Source organism: Perna viridis, chromosome 11 (assembly GCF_037379345.1).
Source record: "Perna viridis isolate PV_CMFRI_1.1 ecotype Kerala chromosome 11, ASM3737934v1, whole genome shotgun sequence".
Taxonomy (NCBI): Eukaryota; Metazoa; Mollusca; class Bivalvia; order Mytilida; family Mytilidae; genus Perna; species Perna viridis.
The window spans coordinates 3,503,150-3,519,937 of record NC_142455.1 but is presented as its reverse complement, the minus strand read 5'-3'; the positions used below and the strand labels follow the sequence as shown (position 1 = coordinate 3,519,937).

Here is a 16,788-nt window from a genome sequence, read left to right as displayed (position 1 = left end):
TGAAAGATTTGTGTGTAATTGTATCTGAATACTAGAAATTGACACGAAAAAGAATCCTGATTTTGAATTTCCTGAATTTCCCCAGTTTTTTAGGGACGTAATTAATTTTATTGGCATTTTTCATTTTGAACCATTTCTCTATCTGCATTGTTCTGGTAAATACCATACCCAAACAATATAAACTTGCAGGAATGGCATGTTCTGAAAGTGTAATTCCTGAAAATTCCAAAGAAACATTACCTAAAACAAATTTTGACCTGTTTACAGTCCTTGAACCAATCCACACAACGGACGGATCGATGACCTATGACCAATGACCGATCTGATTGCAGTTTTGTTATGTAAAATGATCACCACTTAAATCGATCGGTTTGACAGATGAATGACTGACCAGAAACTGATCGGTGATTGATGATTTGTTGCATGGATCCATTCAGGTACTGTAATGGCATGCCAAGATGTACATTTGCTGTTTGTAATCAGTGTTCTCTGGTTGAAACTGATATTAGATATAGCCTGTATATAAGAACAGAAAAATTACTTTTTGTATTTTTTTTACAACAAAATATATGTCAAAAATTGATAATTGATCTTAGAATTTGTCATATGTTTTTTATCCCTCTTCTGTATGTCACTTTAATTTTACCTTGTTATATGAAATCACATCAAATATATAACTAAGTTCTCCAAGATTCGTCAGGGGTACATATACTGGATGTGATGTTACCAAACCATCAAAGTCCAACATGGGATGTAGTTCTTTGACAACCATCTGATCAAACTAGAAAAAAAGGGATCCATAAAAATAAAATATTGAAGTTTGTTTTGCCTTAAAAAAAGTACACCCCCCATTTCAAAGGTCAAAAGGGAATAACTCCCACAAAGTTCAGTGGATCATTAATTCAATCATTTAAAATATTCTGATTCACCAAATCAACTGGTATTAATTGGTTCCATTTGTATAAAAAAATAATTGCCCTACCTACCAACCAAATATTGGATGTGATAGGTGAAACAAATAACACAGCTGTTTTTGCCTGATGAATAGGGTTGGTAAGTCTCATTCTAGTTTCAGTTTTCCTTCCGGAATTTTAGATATAGAACTATTGAAATTAGAAGACCGGTCTGCATTTTATTGTTCACTTCCGGGAAATTAAAACGCTGTATCTCTATGCAAAATCTTCTATTCTATGCTTTTCTTAACATTTTTATCCAGTAGAACTAGATATTTGTCATTTTTTATCAGTATTTTTTCACAAAAAGATATTTTGCTTTTAACATTGAACTCAATGCCATCTTAATGACGAATCTCAATGCATTTGAATGGGAGATGAGGACCCATTCTCATGAAATCACGACATCACGTGATGAGAATTACATACCCTATAGACATAAGAACTGACAGCTATATACAACAAGAACTTTGTAAACAGGGCACAAAATCTTTAAATTTAAGAAAAGATATACAGGAAAAAGTGTCACTCATGTTAGACATGCGTTTGACAAGTGTGGGACGTTCTCCAAGGTATTCACCATTTTCCAATCTTTAAATATATGATCAGTTCCGAGAAACTCCATAAATGTAGCAAATCCTTCATTCAACCAAAGGTCATCCCACCATTTCATTGTTACCAGATTCCCAAACCACTGAAATAAAGGGATATTAATTAGCTGTAAAATAACATTTTGTTGTTTTGTCTCTTTCCCTCATTTTTTCTTTATTCCTGAAAAATGATAATTTTACATTATTTCAATGCATGATGTAATGACTCCATGCTGTTTGTGGTTCCAGCATTGTGGTTAAATTTTTGCTTGATGAATAATGTTTGAAACCTTGGTATATTTTAGCTTCACCAAGTCGTTATAGTCACAGAAAATGCACACTCATGATTCACTGTCAAATCAAATAGATACAACATTCGTAGAAGAATCAACCATGTCACAAGAGAAATATCTCAATTAGTTTTTCACTTTTATTAGTAAATTTTCTAATTTTACCCAAAATTTTTAGTATTTTCCCAATTTCCACCATGTCCAAAATTTTTCCCAGTTTCCCGTGGTTTGTGCCAACCCTGTATAAAACTTACCTGATGACCAAGCTCATGGGCAATGACTGTAGCTGTACTTTGTCTACTGCTTTCAGAGGAGACTCCTCTCTCATATAACAGATATCTCTCCTTGTATGTGATTAGTCCCCAATTCTCCATGGCTCCGGGACCAAAATCAGGTATTGCTATCATATCTGTAATTTAAAAAAAAAAAAATTTATGACTTTATGATATTCCTCCTAAATTTCACAATGTTCTTTTGACCATAATCTGGAATTAATATTCAACACAATTTGCATGCCGTAAATAGTAAATTATTATCATACTCATATTTGTCATGAAATTCAAACTGAAACAAGAGGCTACCAGGAGCCTGAATTGCTCACCTTGTTGAATTTTGCCTTTCAAAGGCAATAAATTAAACAAAAAGTTGTCCAACAATTTTTATTCAAGAAGTCTTTGGTAGGACTTATCACAAGATCTTTTTAACAATTGAAAGTTTCTTTTAATCTATCATAGTTTTCAAGATATTGACTGAAAACTATTTTGAAAAAAAGTAATTTTATCCCCTTTCAAGGACAATAACTCTTACAAGGAGTCTGAAGACTTTTGTAGTTCTAATAATATGGATCATTTCAGCTGTTGAAAGAATTTAGATAAACCTTTTGGAGAAATATGTGAAAAACTACTGTCTAACCCATATGTTCTATTTTTAGTAACGGCTGCCATGTTTTTCAACAAATCAAAAATCCCCACATCAGTTCTATGCAGTAAACCACAAGGAACATTCATACCACGTTTGGTTTCAATTGGTCAAGTAGGGTCAGAGGAGAAGATTTTTGAAAGAAATAACATTGAAAATAGCAAAAATCGTTGAAAAAGGGTAATTACTCCAACATGACTTAACGGATTAAAACCAAAATTTGACCAGAGATAGATCTCATCATGCTGAGCACTTTTACCTGCATCAGAATTCAGCTAAACCTAACGGTTTAGGAAATATATGTGAAAAACTACTGTCTGACCCCTTTGTTCTATTTCAAAAATCCCCACATCAGTTCTATGCAGGATACCCCAATGAACATTCATACAAAGTTTGGTTCTAATTAGTAAAGTAGTTTCAGAGGAGAAGAGTTTTGTAAAATTGCTAACAACGACGATGGACAACCATGACAACAGACGCCAAGTGATGGCAATAGCTCACATGGCCTTTGGCCAGGTGAGGTAATAAAAATTAAATAGTGAAAAACTTCGAAAGCATCATTTTTTGTTGAGTAGATTTTTTTATGGTCTTCTAGCAAACTCTGAAATTTGGTTCCAAACGAAAAGAAAACTTCCTCGTCAGGAATCAAATTCACGACATCTATCTATGAACAGACATTATTTCTTGCAAGTTTTCAAGAAAAAGTACTTTCACAGTACAAGTAAATTTATAATGGCATAAAATACAATATGTGTTTGTCAGTGTTCAGCAACATGCTAACCTTGTTTTGGCAGAGGGAATGTTATATTAAAAAAATTCTCGTAGAAAGTCAGAACTTGGGTTCCTACATCCAAAGCAAATCTGGTCTGTTCAACAGACTCTGGCCTGGACCATACACTGTATACTACACCATTCTTTGTGGTATTAGTGGTCCTATTAAAGTCCCCAACTATAAAGGCCAGGAGATAGGTTGACATAACGGGTGTTACTTTGTACACATCTGCTACAAAGCCATCTGATCTGAAATAAATAATTCAATATTCTTAGAAGTGTTAGTATAGCTATTTACAAGAATCAATCAGATTAGTCTGAAAAAAGCAAGAGAAAGTATATAAATTCGTTTTCAAAAACTAACTTTACATTTTTTTTAACCAAACCATCAGGAGTAATACAAATTACGAACATAAATATTTTGAGATATTTTTTTCTCAGTGAATCACGGTTGTTTGGTTTTTTTTAAATATCCGTACTAAAGGAAAAGTCTATCATCTGCCTAACTCCTAAAATCCCTATGTTCAAAGTCTATCATCTGCTTAACTCCTAAAATCCCTATGTTCAAAGTCTATCATCTGCTTAACTCCTAAAATCCCTATGTTCAAAGTCTATCATCTGCTTAACTCCTAAAATCCCTATGTTCAAAGCAAATGGTATATTAGTAACACAGAAAAAGCAAATCTTGTCATATTGTCCAAAAGTAATCAAGGGAACCAATGATTCTACCAAAAAATCAAAAGAATGTAATCCAGGAACTAAGACCAGACATGGAAAACAGACACAAACAACAAAGAACATAAAAATAACCAATATAATACATTCAAAGTAACAAAAGTAAATGAGCAACTTGGACTCCACTGAAAATTTGGAGCATGGACCCGGTGCACTGGTAGGATAAGTGCCCTCTGCTTTTCTAGGTACACCCGCCGAGTTGCTCATAAAAAGTCAAGTCTAGGGTAGACAAAAGAGGAAAGGAAAACTATGACACTTTGAACAAATCAGTTTTCAAGGTGAAGATGGATACACTGTAATGATCCACAAGTTCATGATGATGACCATATAATCACTTATACAGTGCCTGTATGAATCCAAGTGTCATGACAAAGAAGATCCTACCAAAACAGATGTTCTAAATGTATGGAATTTAATTGAGGAATGGCTGTTATATTTTGGGGGTCTATCTGAAACAGCCTCAATCACTTGGTGTACACTAAATAACTTGCATATCAGGTTTTTTTCTAGTGTGCACTAAGGGCATTGAGGTTATTTCAAATAGACAGAAAAAATATTTAACAGTCATTCCTAATAATTTAATTTTAGTATTAAAATCTAACGAGTAAATTATTTTCAAAAAGGTTGACGACGTCTTAGGCATTACAGAATTTGGTCTATGAGATGATTGACATTATTTGTACACAATCAGAAAGCATGTTACTTCTGAAATTGAATTTTTAATATATTTTTATAACTACTTTTGCCGACACTAAGAGAAATTTTTTTTTTTCATACCTGGACACTTTTTTCTCTACAGGCATGTTAGAGAGAGAAATTTTATTCTTGTGTCTAACCAGTGTCACTTTAAATGTAGCCTTTAAGTCTGGTTCATCAAAACATGGGAAGGCTTTTCTGGCTTTGGTGGATTCTAACTGTGTGGCTGCTACAAATCTGAAAAAAAAGTAAAATTTTCAGTTCAGCAAGTTAAACTATTAATAACTGTTCAAAAAAGAAATCTTGAGTGATAACTCACTAGAGATACCCCAGCTTTCAATCACAATATAAGGGAAATAGACAAAGTCCCCTGTAGACAGGAAGTTGTTTTTTCCATAAATAAATATCATCATATGGCGAACCTACAGTAATAATGTGTTCAAAATTTCAAGCCACTGATGAAAAGTTGCTGAGAAAAGTGTTACAGAAAAAATGGTTACGACGGACACATGGACAAGGGTAACACAGTAATCCCTCCCCACCCCTGCCTTCTACTTCAGAGCTGAGGTATAATAATACTTGGTAGTCCCACCATATTGCATACCTACAGTTAAAAGACAGTTCAAAATTTCTAATAATTTGTAATAAAAGTCGCTGAGAAAAGTGTTACAGATAAAATGGTTACAAAAGGACAACATGGACAAGGTAACACAGTACCCCCCTTCTACTTCGAAATAGGGGTAAAATAATAAATGGTAGCCCAAGGTCCAGGACCGTGAATTTAAGAAACCTTTAAAATTTCATTTACCTAAATCTTGGATTTTCAACCATTTTCATAATGGCATTTTTATTTAGGACTTCTGGTTTCTAACATGGAAAAGTCCAGGACGTTCTATTTCTGAAAGTAAGTCTGAACCCCAAATTTATCTTTTGGGGGTCTCCAACATATTTTTTTATGGTTAGAGGACTGTCATACACATATGAACTTTAAAAAGCTTTACAGTCCAAGAATTCCTTACACATAACAAGAAAACAAATATAGTCATGTATGATTTCCTATCAGCTGATAATGATAAGATAATTAATTGGAAGGAGTGAATAACCAAAATATTATCATGAGTGCCGAAGGACGCATAGATTTAAGACTAGAAACCACTAATTCCACTATCCATTGGCTTCTATGCTAATTTCACAATATTCAATGGCTTCTCTAGACTTTATCTTCACTTTAACATGCAGAGGACTATATATCAGCATGATTCTACATATGTCACCTCACAATCACCAGAATGGCATGTGGGGTTAGCAGACTTGCAGTGCAGTACTGGTCACCGGAAGTGAAGGGTCTACAAATAGCATGGGAAATCCCAGTGATTTCATAAGATAGGGGTATATTTATAAATCATTATGGAGATTAGGCTTCATATGACAAGAAGCAAAATGCACCTATAAAATGTACAGAAATGTTTTTCCTTTAAGAAACTGTTTAATTTTTTTAAAATAAGATGAGAACTTTTTCCACAGCACTATGAGGAACAGGGGTAATTTCTGCGTAGGACTATTTTTTGCGTATGTTCCAAATGCTTATTGGTTGAATTGGTGGTCTGTAACCTAAAGAGTCACTTTCTGTCTTAAAATAAATAACTATACAAGTATCTTCCTATACACATACTGAATGCATTTGCAAAGTTTCTGTGAAATGTGACAAGCACTTTTTTAAATATAAGGTAACCAAGTTGTGTGAGCAAAAAAGTGATAATATTCTACCATACTTAAATGCATTAAATATTTGCAAAGAACTTTTTCTGACTTTTCAAATAAAAAAAATCAATCACGACTTGTTTTTTTAACAATATTAATAAAGAGATAGCCTTTAAAAGTAATCATTTTCTGAAAAAAATTTTTTGGGGTCTATTTTTAAAAATTTATGTCTGACATGCCTCCCCCTTTTTCTTGATCACATGTGAAAAACCCTAAATCTTTAAATTTATGGAGATTAGGCTTCACATCACAAGAAGCAAAATGCACCTATAAAATGTACAGAAATGTTTTTCCTTTCAGAAACTCTTCAATTTTTTCAAATAAGATGAGACCTTTTTTCACAGCACTATGAGGAACAGGGGTAATTTCTGCATAGGACAATTTTGTGTACGTACCAAATGCTCATTGGTTGAATTGGTGGTCTGTAACCTTAATGAGTGTGAGGAACTTGTTCCACCCACGAGTTAAATCTTACTGTGTTCTTGGCATGAGTGATCATATTTTGGTTATTCACGATAACCAATTGATTATCCTATTTATTATATAGATTTCCTCGATTATTCATTGCTATTTTCAACATAAATTTCAAATTTTGTGAATGGCAGATTGATTCAAAAGTAGTGGTGTTTTGGTGGGAGAAAGTCCTAGAGTGAAATTACTGAATTTATTTCAGTGTGAATTATCGAAATTTATTTCACTGGGAACATTTTTGATAAAACACTGCTATTTATATAAAAAAAGAATTTATATATGAACCTACCTAGTCATACTGCCTTGTTTATATGAACTGTAATACAATCCTTGTAAGTCATCTAGCAGGGGACCAGTGAAATTCATTTCTATGAAGTATGCTTTCCCCTTGATTAACTGGTTCCTGGTCACAAATGTCACTAACTGTTGCTCCTCATTGTATGACAAGGACAGAAAATCAGGACTTTGCACATTTGCATCCATGGCAACAATACTAACAGAAGTTTCATCAATAGTGATTTGTCTGCTATTCATTGTAAAATTGTTTGCATCCTCTTCACAAGAAACTTGTACCTTCACATAGCCAGAAAATGTAAAGTTGGATGGATCAGACTTATAAATATCAGGAAATAGTTCCAGCCAATATGCAGATGGTACTACATTTCTTGAAAGTCTATAATCTGATGTTTCACTCCCCTGCAAGTTTTCATCCAACCATTTTTCGATGACAGAATAATATCTTTTCATCCAGTTGATGTTTGCTTGTGTCTTTTCTATTCCTTGTTCGAGTGCTCTTTGACCTGTACCTACATCCGGATGTTTTCTTTGGAATTCTTTAAGCTGATTAGAGAAAATAAAATTTGTGACAAGAGTTCTCATGCACTGAGTGTGTCATGAGAAATTTAGCTTAACCTAACAGTTTGGAAAAATATGCGAAAAACCTTACCCCTTTGTTCTATTTTAAATAACGTCAGCCATGTTTTTCGACAGATCAAAAATCCTCGAATCAGTTCTATGCACGATACCCCAAGAAACATTCATATAACCAAGATTGGTTCCAATTGGTCAAGTTGAGTCATAGGAGAAGATTTTTGAAAGAAATAACATTTAAAATAGGTAAAAAAACTTTGAAAAAGGGCAATAACTCCAACATGGCTTAATGGATTAAAATGAAAATTTGACCACAGACAGATCTCATCATGCTGAACACTCTTACATATGTCAGAATTTAGCATAACCTAATGGTTTTGGAGATATATGCGTAAAACAAACTGGCTGACCCATATGTTCTATTTTTTGTAAAGGAAGCCATGTTTTTTTTAATGGATCAAAAAACCCCTAATTAGTTCTGTGCAGGATCCAACAAGGAACATTAATACCAAGTTTGGTTCCAATTGGTCAAGTAGTGTCAGAGAAAAAGAGTATTGAAAAATTGTTAAAAATGATGACGGACAACGATGGACGCCAAGAGATGGTATTATAATAAACTCTCTAAAAGCATCTTCATTTTTTGTATTGATAGATTGTTGCACAGAAACGCAAAGGTATACCAAAATTAATCTGTCCAAAAGTGTATAACAAGTATGTCATGCTTTCAAATATTAAAAACCACTGCAACAAACTATGAATTTAGCTTCTATTTATTATCAAAACTAGATGTGTGTACATTATGAATATGCACTCTTACTCACCTGCTTAAGATCATACTCTGTATTCATACCTGCTGCCAATGTACCCACTACTCTCTTCATACTAAATGGTGAGTTACTATACCTATAAATGTAACGATAGATCCTAAAGAGAATGGTGAGTAAAAAAGGGCATCTTACGGGCATTGAATGATACCTCACCTCATTTTTGGTATCTTTGACTCCATATCAGTGGTTGAGAGGGGGCTATGTGCCATATATCAAATTCCAGCTAAAACTCATTAACTTATCCAAAGTTTGAAAAAGAACCTTCAATATCACCTTAACTTTCAGGGACAGACAGACAGACAGACATGTAACTTTTCAGAGGGCATCATATAATATCGGTTCCACACCACTTCATGTGGCGGGGTAAACATAATTGTATAATGATAGAAATTATAAAGAATGGTTAGTTGCGTTTCCTATAAAATTGAAACATGTTAGAACTTTAAGCAGGCTGAGTTACTATTTCTTTAAAATCATAAAATTATGGAACTCATAAACACTGATGAATTGCTTTACCAAAAAATTGTAAAATTTTTGAACTCATAATGAATGATAACTGTAATGAGTTAACATCATATTATGACAGAACTCTAAAAGAATTTGCCTCAGTAGGAATAAAATTGAGCTAAGCCCTGTCCCCAGCACCACAATACATTTTGTACTTTAAAAATATTGAAGTTTAAGAATATTCTTAATTTCATGGTAACTCCAATCAAAGTCTTTGAAATTTATGACGTCACACACAGTTAAGAATTTTCTCAGACTTAAATAATGTCTCAAGTTTTGTTGCACTAGGACCTGGATCTTATCCCAAAAACATATTATTCCCTAAAAAGTAGTTATAACCCTATCGACCTAAATAATATACAAGCATTACTATAAAATCTACTATATCACTTTAATGATTATACACCTTTCAAATAAAGTTTTCCAGTTGATATTGATAAATCTATATACAAGGTCACGACCTAATGGGTTACCATGGATACCAGAAATAACACCAGTAGCATCCTGTTTCCTGATTTGGTCTGGATTCATGGCCATGTTGAGGAACCTGAAAAATTTTACAAAATGAGAAAACTAAAAATATTATATATCCTACCTCACATTATCTCCCTTACAATCATCCAACAGTATAAAGAAAATAGAAATGGAGTAAGACAATTTAAGCTTACAAAAATTATACCCAACTTCTTAACTTTGACTCAAGAAGAGTCAAATAATCTCCACTTGCATGCATCAACATATGATACCCAATCATCCTTTCCTAATTACAAATAATTAATGCAATAAAGTGCTTGCAAGAGGTGATTAAAATACTCCTGTCTATGTAAATCTACATATGATACCTTATCAAAAAAGTTTAAGAAAATCCATTGGGTAGATTAAAGAGAGCTTACAAAATGTGTAGACAGAAGAGCAAAAAGACACAGACAGATAGCACATGTGAATCTTAACTACTCGTCACAACTTATTGGCAGAGGAGTACAACCCGCTTGTTTAGGATCCAAGTTTATTTGTTATATGACAAGACAAACAGACATACATACAGACAGACAGAACAGGTTACTCCTAAATTCTCCCAGAGCTTAATTGGTAAGGGGGTAAAACTTACTTGTTTAGGATCCAAGTTTGTCTGGTACATGATAAGGCAGACAAAAGACGGGACTTCTCAGCAGCTACCTTGGCTTTCTTATATTTCTCATATACAAAGTTCCATTCTTTCTCTCCACCACTAGCAACACCTAAGCAGTACACAGTGGACTTCAGGCCTGGATCAACCCTGTAAACATCATCAAAGAAAATAAGCAGTTCTACGACTCTCTACTTACATAGGCAATAATGAAAGATGCATATGCCTAAAAATCATAATACCTTTGCACAAGGACAAAGTAACAAAGCCCTCTCCCCCATTTCAAAAAGGAAAAATACCTCGACTTAAGATCTATGACATAGAAAAAACCTAATATCCAGACATGCTTTTACTAAGACAACAAAAAAAAACAAACAAACAAGTGACAAAATCAGAAATAAATATGCAGTAAAACAAGCATACCGAGATTATTGTGTGGCAATAAAAAGTTCCAGAAGAAATCTATGTTGAAAACAGAAAACAAACTTCATGCATAATTTGTTAAAGAAAAAAATGCAAAAAAACTGAGAGTCAACACTAATTTTGTAAGTCCAAGGGCCATAATTCAGCAAAAATTCAATAGACCAGATCAAAATTCAAGCTTGATCTGCAACTTGTCAATGCAAAAAATGTCCAAATGTATTAAAGTTATAAACGCAAGCATGACGAAAAAAGTGCAGAAAACATTCAAAAGGTAAAGCCATCATCCTACATAAAAATAAACTATGAGAAAATGTGGTGGAAAAGTATGGGAGTCCTAAATTTTAAGACTAAGATAGTTCAGTTGTCTGTAACTGTTTTTGAATAAGAAATAAAAGTGAACTTGTTAGTTGTTGACATGCACATATAATAAATGAAAGAGTATCAACACACTAAAGATAGTCTACATTGTATTGTCTTTAAATGCCCATCGTTGATTAAAAAGTTTACCTGTTTTGCTCTGGGCTTTCCATCCATCTGTTGAATATCTTAGCAGCCTCCTTGGTACAAGATTCTATGCCATAAAAACAAGCTCGACCGGTTAGACTGGATCTTAAATACCTAAAAGGTACAAAACAAAAAAGAAATGCCCTATCAAATCAGGACGGTTAAATAACAAATTCCACATTTCACAAGTAAAATGACTTCAGTTTGTCTTGTCATCTCAAATCTGGACTTTGAAAAAAAAATACAAACCTCCATACATTTACAATTTTGTCCGGTGAAAATGGCATAAAATCACTGTTTTATCTAATTTTCATAATTAGCTCAATTTTTTTTTCAGAATATCAAATTATTGTTTAAAACAAATTACAAACTAGTGGACATGTCTCAATATAGCAAAACCACAAGACAGATCTATCAATTTATTGAAACAACTAAAAACAAATAAACAGTTTTTTGGAACTTGTCTGAATGGTAACAAAATTCCACATATTCTGTCAAAATATCTAAAAATATGATATTAGAACATAATACCTGATATACTCACGATTCTAAATGACTGGATTGACTATTGTCCATACCATAATGTTTAAATGGCTTATTCAATATTTTCTTCATAAATTTCTGCAATGTGACATGCAATTTATTTTTACACAATCTTATCTCTGAGTAACTGTTTTGTTTTGTCTACATGGCTGGTAATACAAGGTCAAAATGCTAATGAGACAACTTAAAGTTTCTGTAAACAAGAGAATTTATCTCAAGAGTTATTTGGAGTAATTGGCCAGAAGTGCATACTGGCTCAAAGAGTAAGGCCATTTAAAGTTAATTCCTAGATTCTCAGGCCACTTTTTATGAAAGCCATTGAAGGAGAATTTATAATTACCTTTTTATTTTAAAAAATGAGGTTGCTTTTACATTGTTTATAGCAGGAAATAAATTATGAGATAGGAAGGTTCTTCTCTTTTTTTCCTTTATTGATATGGCAATATAAATCCATAATGATTCAATTCCTAGATCTGATAACCAAGAAAATGTTTTAATTTGGCCTAAGTAATAAAAACTGAGTATACAGCATCAGATTGTCTAATATTGTGGTTTCATTCTTATTAGTAGAGTACTAATTTTCCTGGTTACTATGGGTGATGTAGAAACAAGAAATCAAGAATCAGCAAACAAATTTCTCCATGGATGAAATTTAAAAAAAAAAAAGATAAAGTTGTAAAACATTTAATGGTTGAATTTTACCTTGAATTTGCCAAACAGCTCTGTATTATATAACATATTATCCACATAGGACAACTGATCCACTGCTGCTGACCAAGGGACATAATCCAGTTCATCTCCTAAGTATTCTACTGTTTTTAATGCAATAATGAAATCCAGATCTCCAGACCTACAAGAGACATAGTCAATGTAAAGGATGTTTCTACTATACAGTGCAAGGTTAGGCCATTTAAATTACAACTTTATTTTCTGTTTCCTTAACTATTCATGAAAAACCCTTTACTAAATTGTATTGGCTTTTTTAAACATTTTTTTTTATTTTTTCCTCTTGATTTTAATCTGCAGTAGTCATAACTAGCAGTGTTTTGAGTAAAAACAGGTTTTGTGTCTATAAATAAAGTAGAATTTCATTCATACCAACCTATCCATGTTCTGAGCTCATACCATTACAATTCATCTGTATTTTTTTTATATTTTTATCAAAATATTCGATATCACTATTAGTGTGAATTCCAACATGTGATTAATAAAACCGTTTCTTTTCACTACACATGCTATTTTAGATAAATTAAATACTCAAATCAAGCCATAAAGTGTGTCAACAAATAAAGTCAGAAGCCATGCTAATCTTAAAAACATACTTTGATCATGGTTTGTAATAAAGCAATTGGTTTTCTGACTAATTAGTTGACTTGGAGACATCAGGGTTTATTAACCTCTATCGTGGTAACTGAGTGAAAACCTATAGTTATCTGAGACTTGGATTCATCCGAGTTCGAGTCATTCAAGGTAAAATTGAATTGGACTAAAGGGAGTTTTGCTGGGACTTTGAAATTAGTTGGAGTTGTTCGAGATTTCAACTCTTTGGAGGTACAACATCGAGGTTCGACTATAAGTCAGTGAGGGACCTGCTTTTTCATTTCCTGAAAAAGACATCTTCCAAAACACTTCCAACTGGATTTCACTAAATCCTGTTGGACATGTTTTTATTGATATTTTTGTTTGAGTAAACAAGGTGTGCTTATCAGTTGCTTTTGGATTTTAAACTAGATTTGGAAAAGTGAGTACTCTAATGAGGTAGATACTACTAGTTGTCTTTTTGTTCTATTTGTTAAAGTGTTTGTATTATGTATCTATCTCAAGATTTAAATCCAAATTCAACAGATTTTTATAGTTCATTTTATTGTTGTATTTTCCCACCACTGTCCCATGTTAGGGCGAGGTTTGAGCGCACAAACATTTTAAACCCAGCCACATAATTGCCTGTCCCAGGAACCTGTAGTCCAGTGACTGCCGTTGTTTTCTATGTTCCTTGTTATTCGTTTTAAGTTTTTTCTATAGATTTCATCTTTTAAGAATACTTTCACTTCATGTATTTTGGGGCCATTTACAGCTTGCTTTATGGTAGTAGTTTTGCCCATCATTAAAGACCATGAGATAAAGTGTATAAGTTTATTTGTTGCTTGACATTTGGTAGGTGACGTTCTCATTAGCAATTACTTATACCACATCTCCTATTTTTATATCATATATCAGAAAATCAAGTGGCACATAAATATATGAAGTGTCAAAACCATGTAAAGTTTATCAAACTCCCTACAAGGCATTTACGAAAAATTGCATTCACAAAAAGATTAATAAACTGGCTGAAAGACATGCTGTCATGTGGACATATAGACAGGCAAATTAAACTATAGGACAGTCAGACACTTAGAGCCTCATTTCCACATTTACATATTCCAACTTACTTTGCTAAGTTCCAAGCGTCATTAATTATCTGAGCTCTGTTAATTGTGTGTATAACCTTCAATATAAAATGAAGCATTTAAGGAGGAAGACCTAGGGTAAGGGACATAACTCTTTAAATCAGTGATATGTTTGTATCATATTCAATTTCACCAAAGCCTTCTAAGCCTTCCTTTGAAACAGAATGAAATCAGTCCACGTTACTTTGATGCTTACATGAGATGGTTGTAAAATGGTAAATACAAATGTTCCAGTGATTTGTAAGAGTTGTGTCCCTTACCCTAGGTCTACCTCCTTAATTAGGAACAGACTATTTGAATAAATACAATAAAGTAAAGCGTGAATAAATGCACTTAGTAAAAATTGGACTTTCAAAAATATCCATTGAAAATACTGTAAAAGTACTGTTGTTTGTGGGGTACCAATTTTTGTGGTTTTCGTGGTAGGGCAAGCCATGAAATTTGGTTCCCAAAGAAAAGGAGAATCCCATTGATGTGTATACGGAAAACCTCAGAACCACAAACTTGTGTTTCATCCCTAATCCACGAAATTGATGTCCACAAATCAAACTGGAAAATGTTCACACACTCTATGTTTTGTGTTTTATGAGATCAAGCAATCTGCTAATGCAAACCTTTCACTTTCAGAAAATATCAACTTTTGCATCACAGAAAAGCAAAAAAATATGAGATTTCAGTGAACAAAAGTTTTCATTCTGTCACTAGCTCCAAATAAATTAACAGAAAAAACTTAGTAATCAATAGAATGAGCAGTCAAAATGATGGGGATATATGAAAAAGACAATGACAAAACCAGTCACATACCATTAATACACAAATATATGATCACATTCCTAAAATCATGAAGATGTTTCTTTACCTTATGATCAGTCTTTAGTTGTCTGATCAGGGCTAACCAGTTCTTTTCATTATAATTTACACGATAGAAACCAAATTGTTGTACATTGGCTATAACCCAATCAGTCTCAGGTGAAAAGCTAGAAGCAGCAGGTAGTTCTGCAATTCAGAAACGAGTAATTACAAATAATGTGAAGTTTCCCTAAAATGCAAGTCCCTAGTTTCACTTAAACTCTGATAATGTATTTTGTTGTTGCACTGTCCCCTCTTACAAGTATCTAATTAGATTCACCTTCCTTAGGCACATGCATCTACACAGGCAAATATTTTTCACATGAAATTCATGTTAATCGAGTTTCACATGAAATTCACATGAACTTCACATAAGATTAACATGATTTTCAGGTGAAATTCACTTAACATAAATTCAATGTGAACAATTCACATGAATTTCATGTGAAGGCTCAATTCACTCAAATTTCATGTGAAGTCAGTCACAAAGTTTATTTGCTCAATTCAGGTGAAAATCATGTGAAATTCAAGTAAAAATTATGTGAAATTATTTTGCCTGTTTACAAGTATCTCATTAGATTCTCCTTCCTTAGGCACATGTACTAATAAATGATAAACCAACCAACCGTAAATTTAAGTTGGATTTAACCAAATAAAATTATTTTATTTTGAAATGTTCACACACAAGACAAATCTGTGCCTCTTTTCAATGCTACAGTAGGTTGACATAACTTTATCATTACTGAAGAACTTTCATCTTGAATTTACAGTTATCATTCTGTTATATTCATTGAATTTATAGCATTCAAGGCCAATACAAGAGGCTCATAAGAGCCTGAATTACTTCCATGACTTGGTAAGCAACATTCCAATTTTTGTCAAAGCGGTCATAGCTAAAGAACAACCAACTTTTATTGGATTCTGTCAAGTAGTATCTGAAAGTAATACCATAGCGAAAAAAATTGAAAAAGGACAATATCTCAGACGTGGCTTAACCGATTTACACAAAAATTTGACGACAGATAGATCTCATCAAGCTGAGCACTTTAACTCTGTTAGAGTTCTGGAGTTATAGAGATACATGTATATGAACAACTTCTGTCTTATCTCTTTGTTCTATTTTTTGTAACAGCTGCCATGTTTTTGGATGGATAAAAATTCCCCACACCAGATCAATGCAAAACACCACAAGAAACATTCATACCAAGTTTGGTTCTATTTGATCCAGTAGTATCTGGGGACAATAGTTTTAAAAATGGTTAACAACGACAACTGACTGTGACGGACACTAAGTGATGACAATATGAATTATATATACCTTTCTGTTTTGAGTTGAACCATGTAACATCAGATGAATCTTTATTAAAGTTGAGCTCCTTGTTGGTGGTAAAACAGAATGGAATCTTCCAAACATAGCTGAGAAGTAAACAGAATATCACAATATGAATAAAACTTTACAAACATAGCTGAGAAGTAGACAGAATCTCACAGTAAGAATGGAATCTTC

At 33.0% G+C, this 16,788-nt stretch overlaps 1 protein-coding gene across 2 annotated transcripts in view; it reads right to left on the bottom strand.

Moving 5' to 3' along the window:
* Window positions 1–16,788, bottom strand: part of LOC148602352 (uncharacterized) — a 101,449-nt gene that overhangs the window by 16,601 nt on the left and 68,060 nt on the right. Inside the window, exons 50-65 of one of the 2 annotated variants that reach the window (XR_015916843.1) lie at window positions 16,600–16,697; window positions 15,292–15,428; window positions 14,415–14,470; window positions 12,688–12,835; window positions 11,987–12,063; window positions 11,446–11,556; window positions 10,498–10,665; window positions 9,796–9,936; window positions 8,877–8,958; window positions 7,475–8,025; window positions 5,035–5,190; window positions 3,533–3,771; window positions 2,088–2,242; window positions 1,534–1,647; window positions 647–781; window positions 241–516 (exon numbers count right to left, since the gene is read on the bottom strand). Coding sequence is in view for 1 of the 2 variants with exons in the window: in XM_088553520.1 (XP_088409646.1) it covers window positions 647–781; window positions 1,534–1,647; window positions 2,088–2,242; window positions 3,533–3,771; window positions 5,035–5,190; window positions 7,475–8,025; window positions 8,877–8,958; window positions 9,796–9,936; window positions 10,498–10,665; window positions 11,446–11,556; window positions 11,987–12,063; window positions 12,688–12,835; window positions 14,415–14,470; window positions 15,292–15,428; window positions 16,600–16,697 (2,368 nt within the window). In the remaining variant the exon portion in view is untranslated. The remainder of the gene's footprint in view (window positions 1–240; window positions 517–646; window positions 782–1,533; window positions 1,648–2,087; window positions 2,243–3,532; window positions 3,772–5,034; window positions 5,191–7,474; window positions 8,026–8,876; window positions 8,959–9,795; window positions 9,937–10,497; window positions 10,666–11,445; window positions 11,557–11,986; window positions 12,064–12,687; window positions 12,836–14,414; window positions 14,471–15,291; window positions 15,429–16,599; window positions 16,698–16,788) is intronic. The other variant, XM_088553520.1, reaches the window with a different exon arrangement.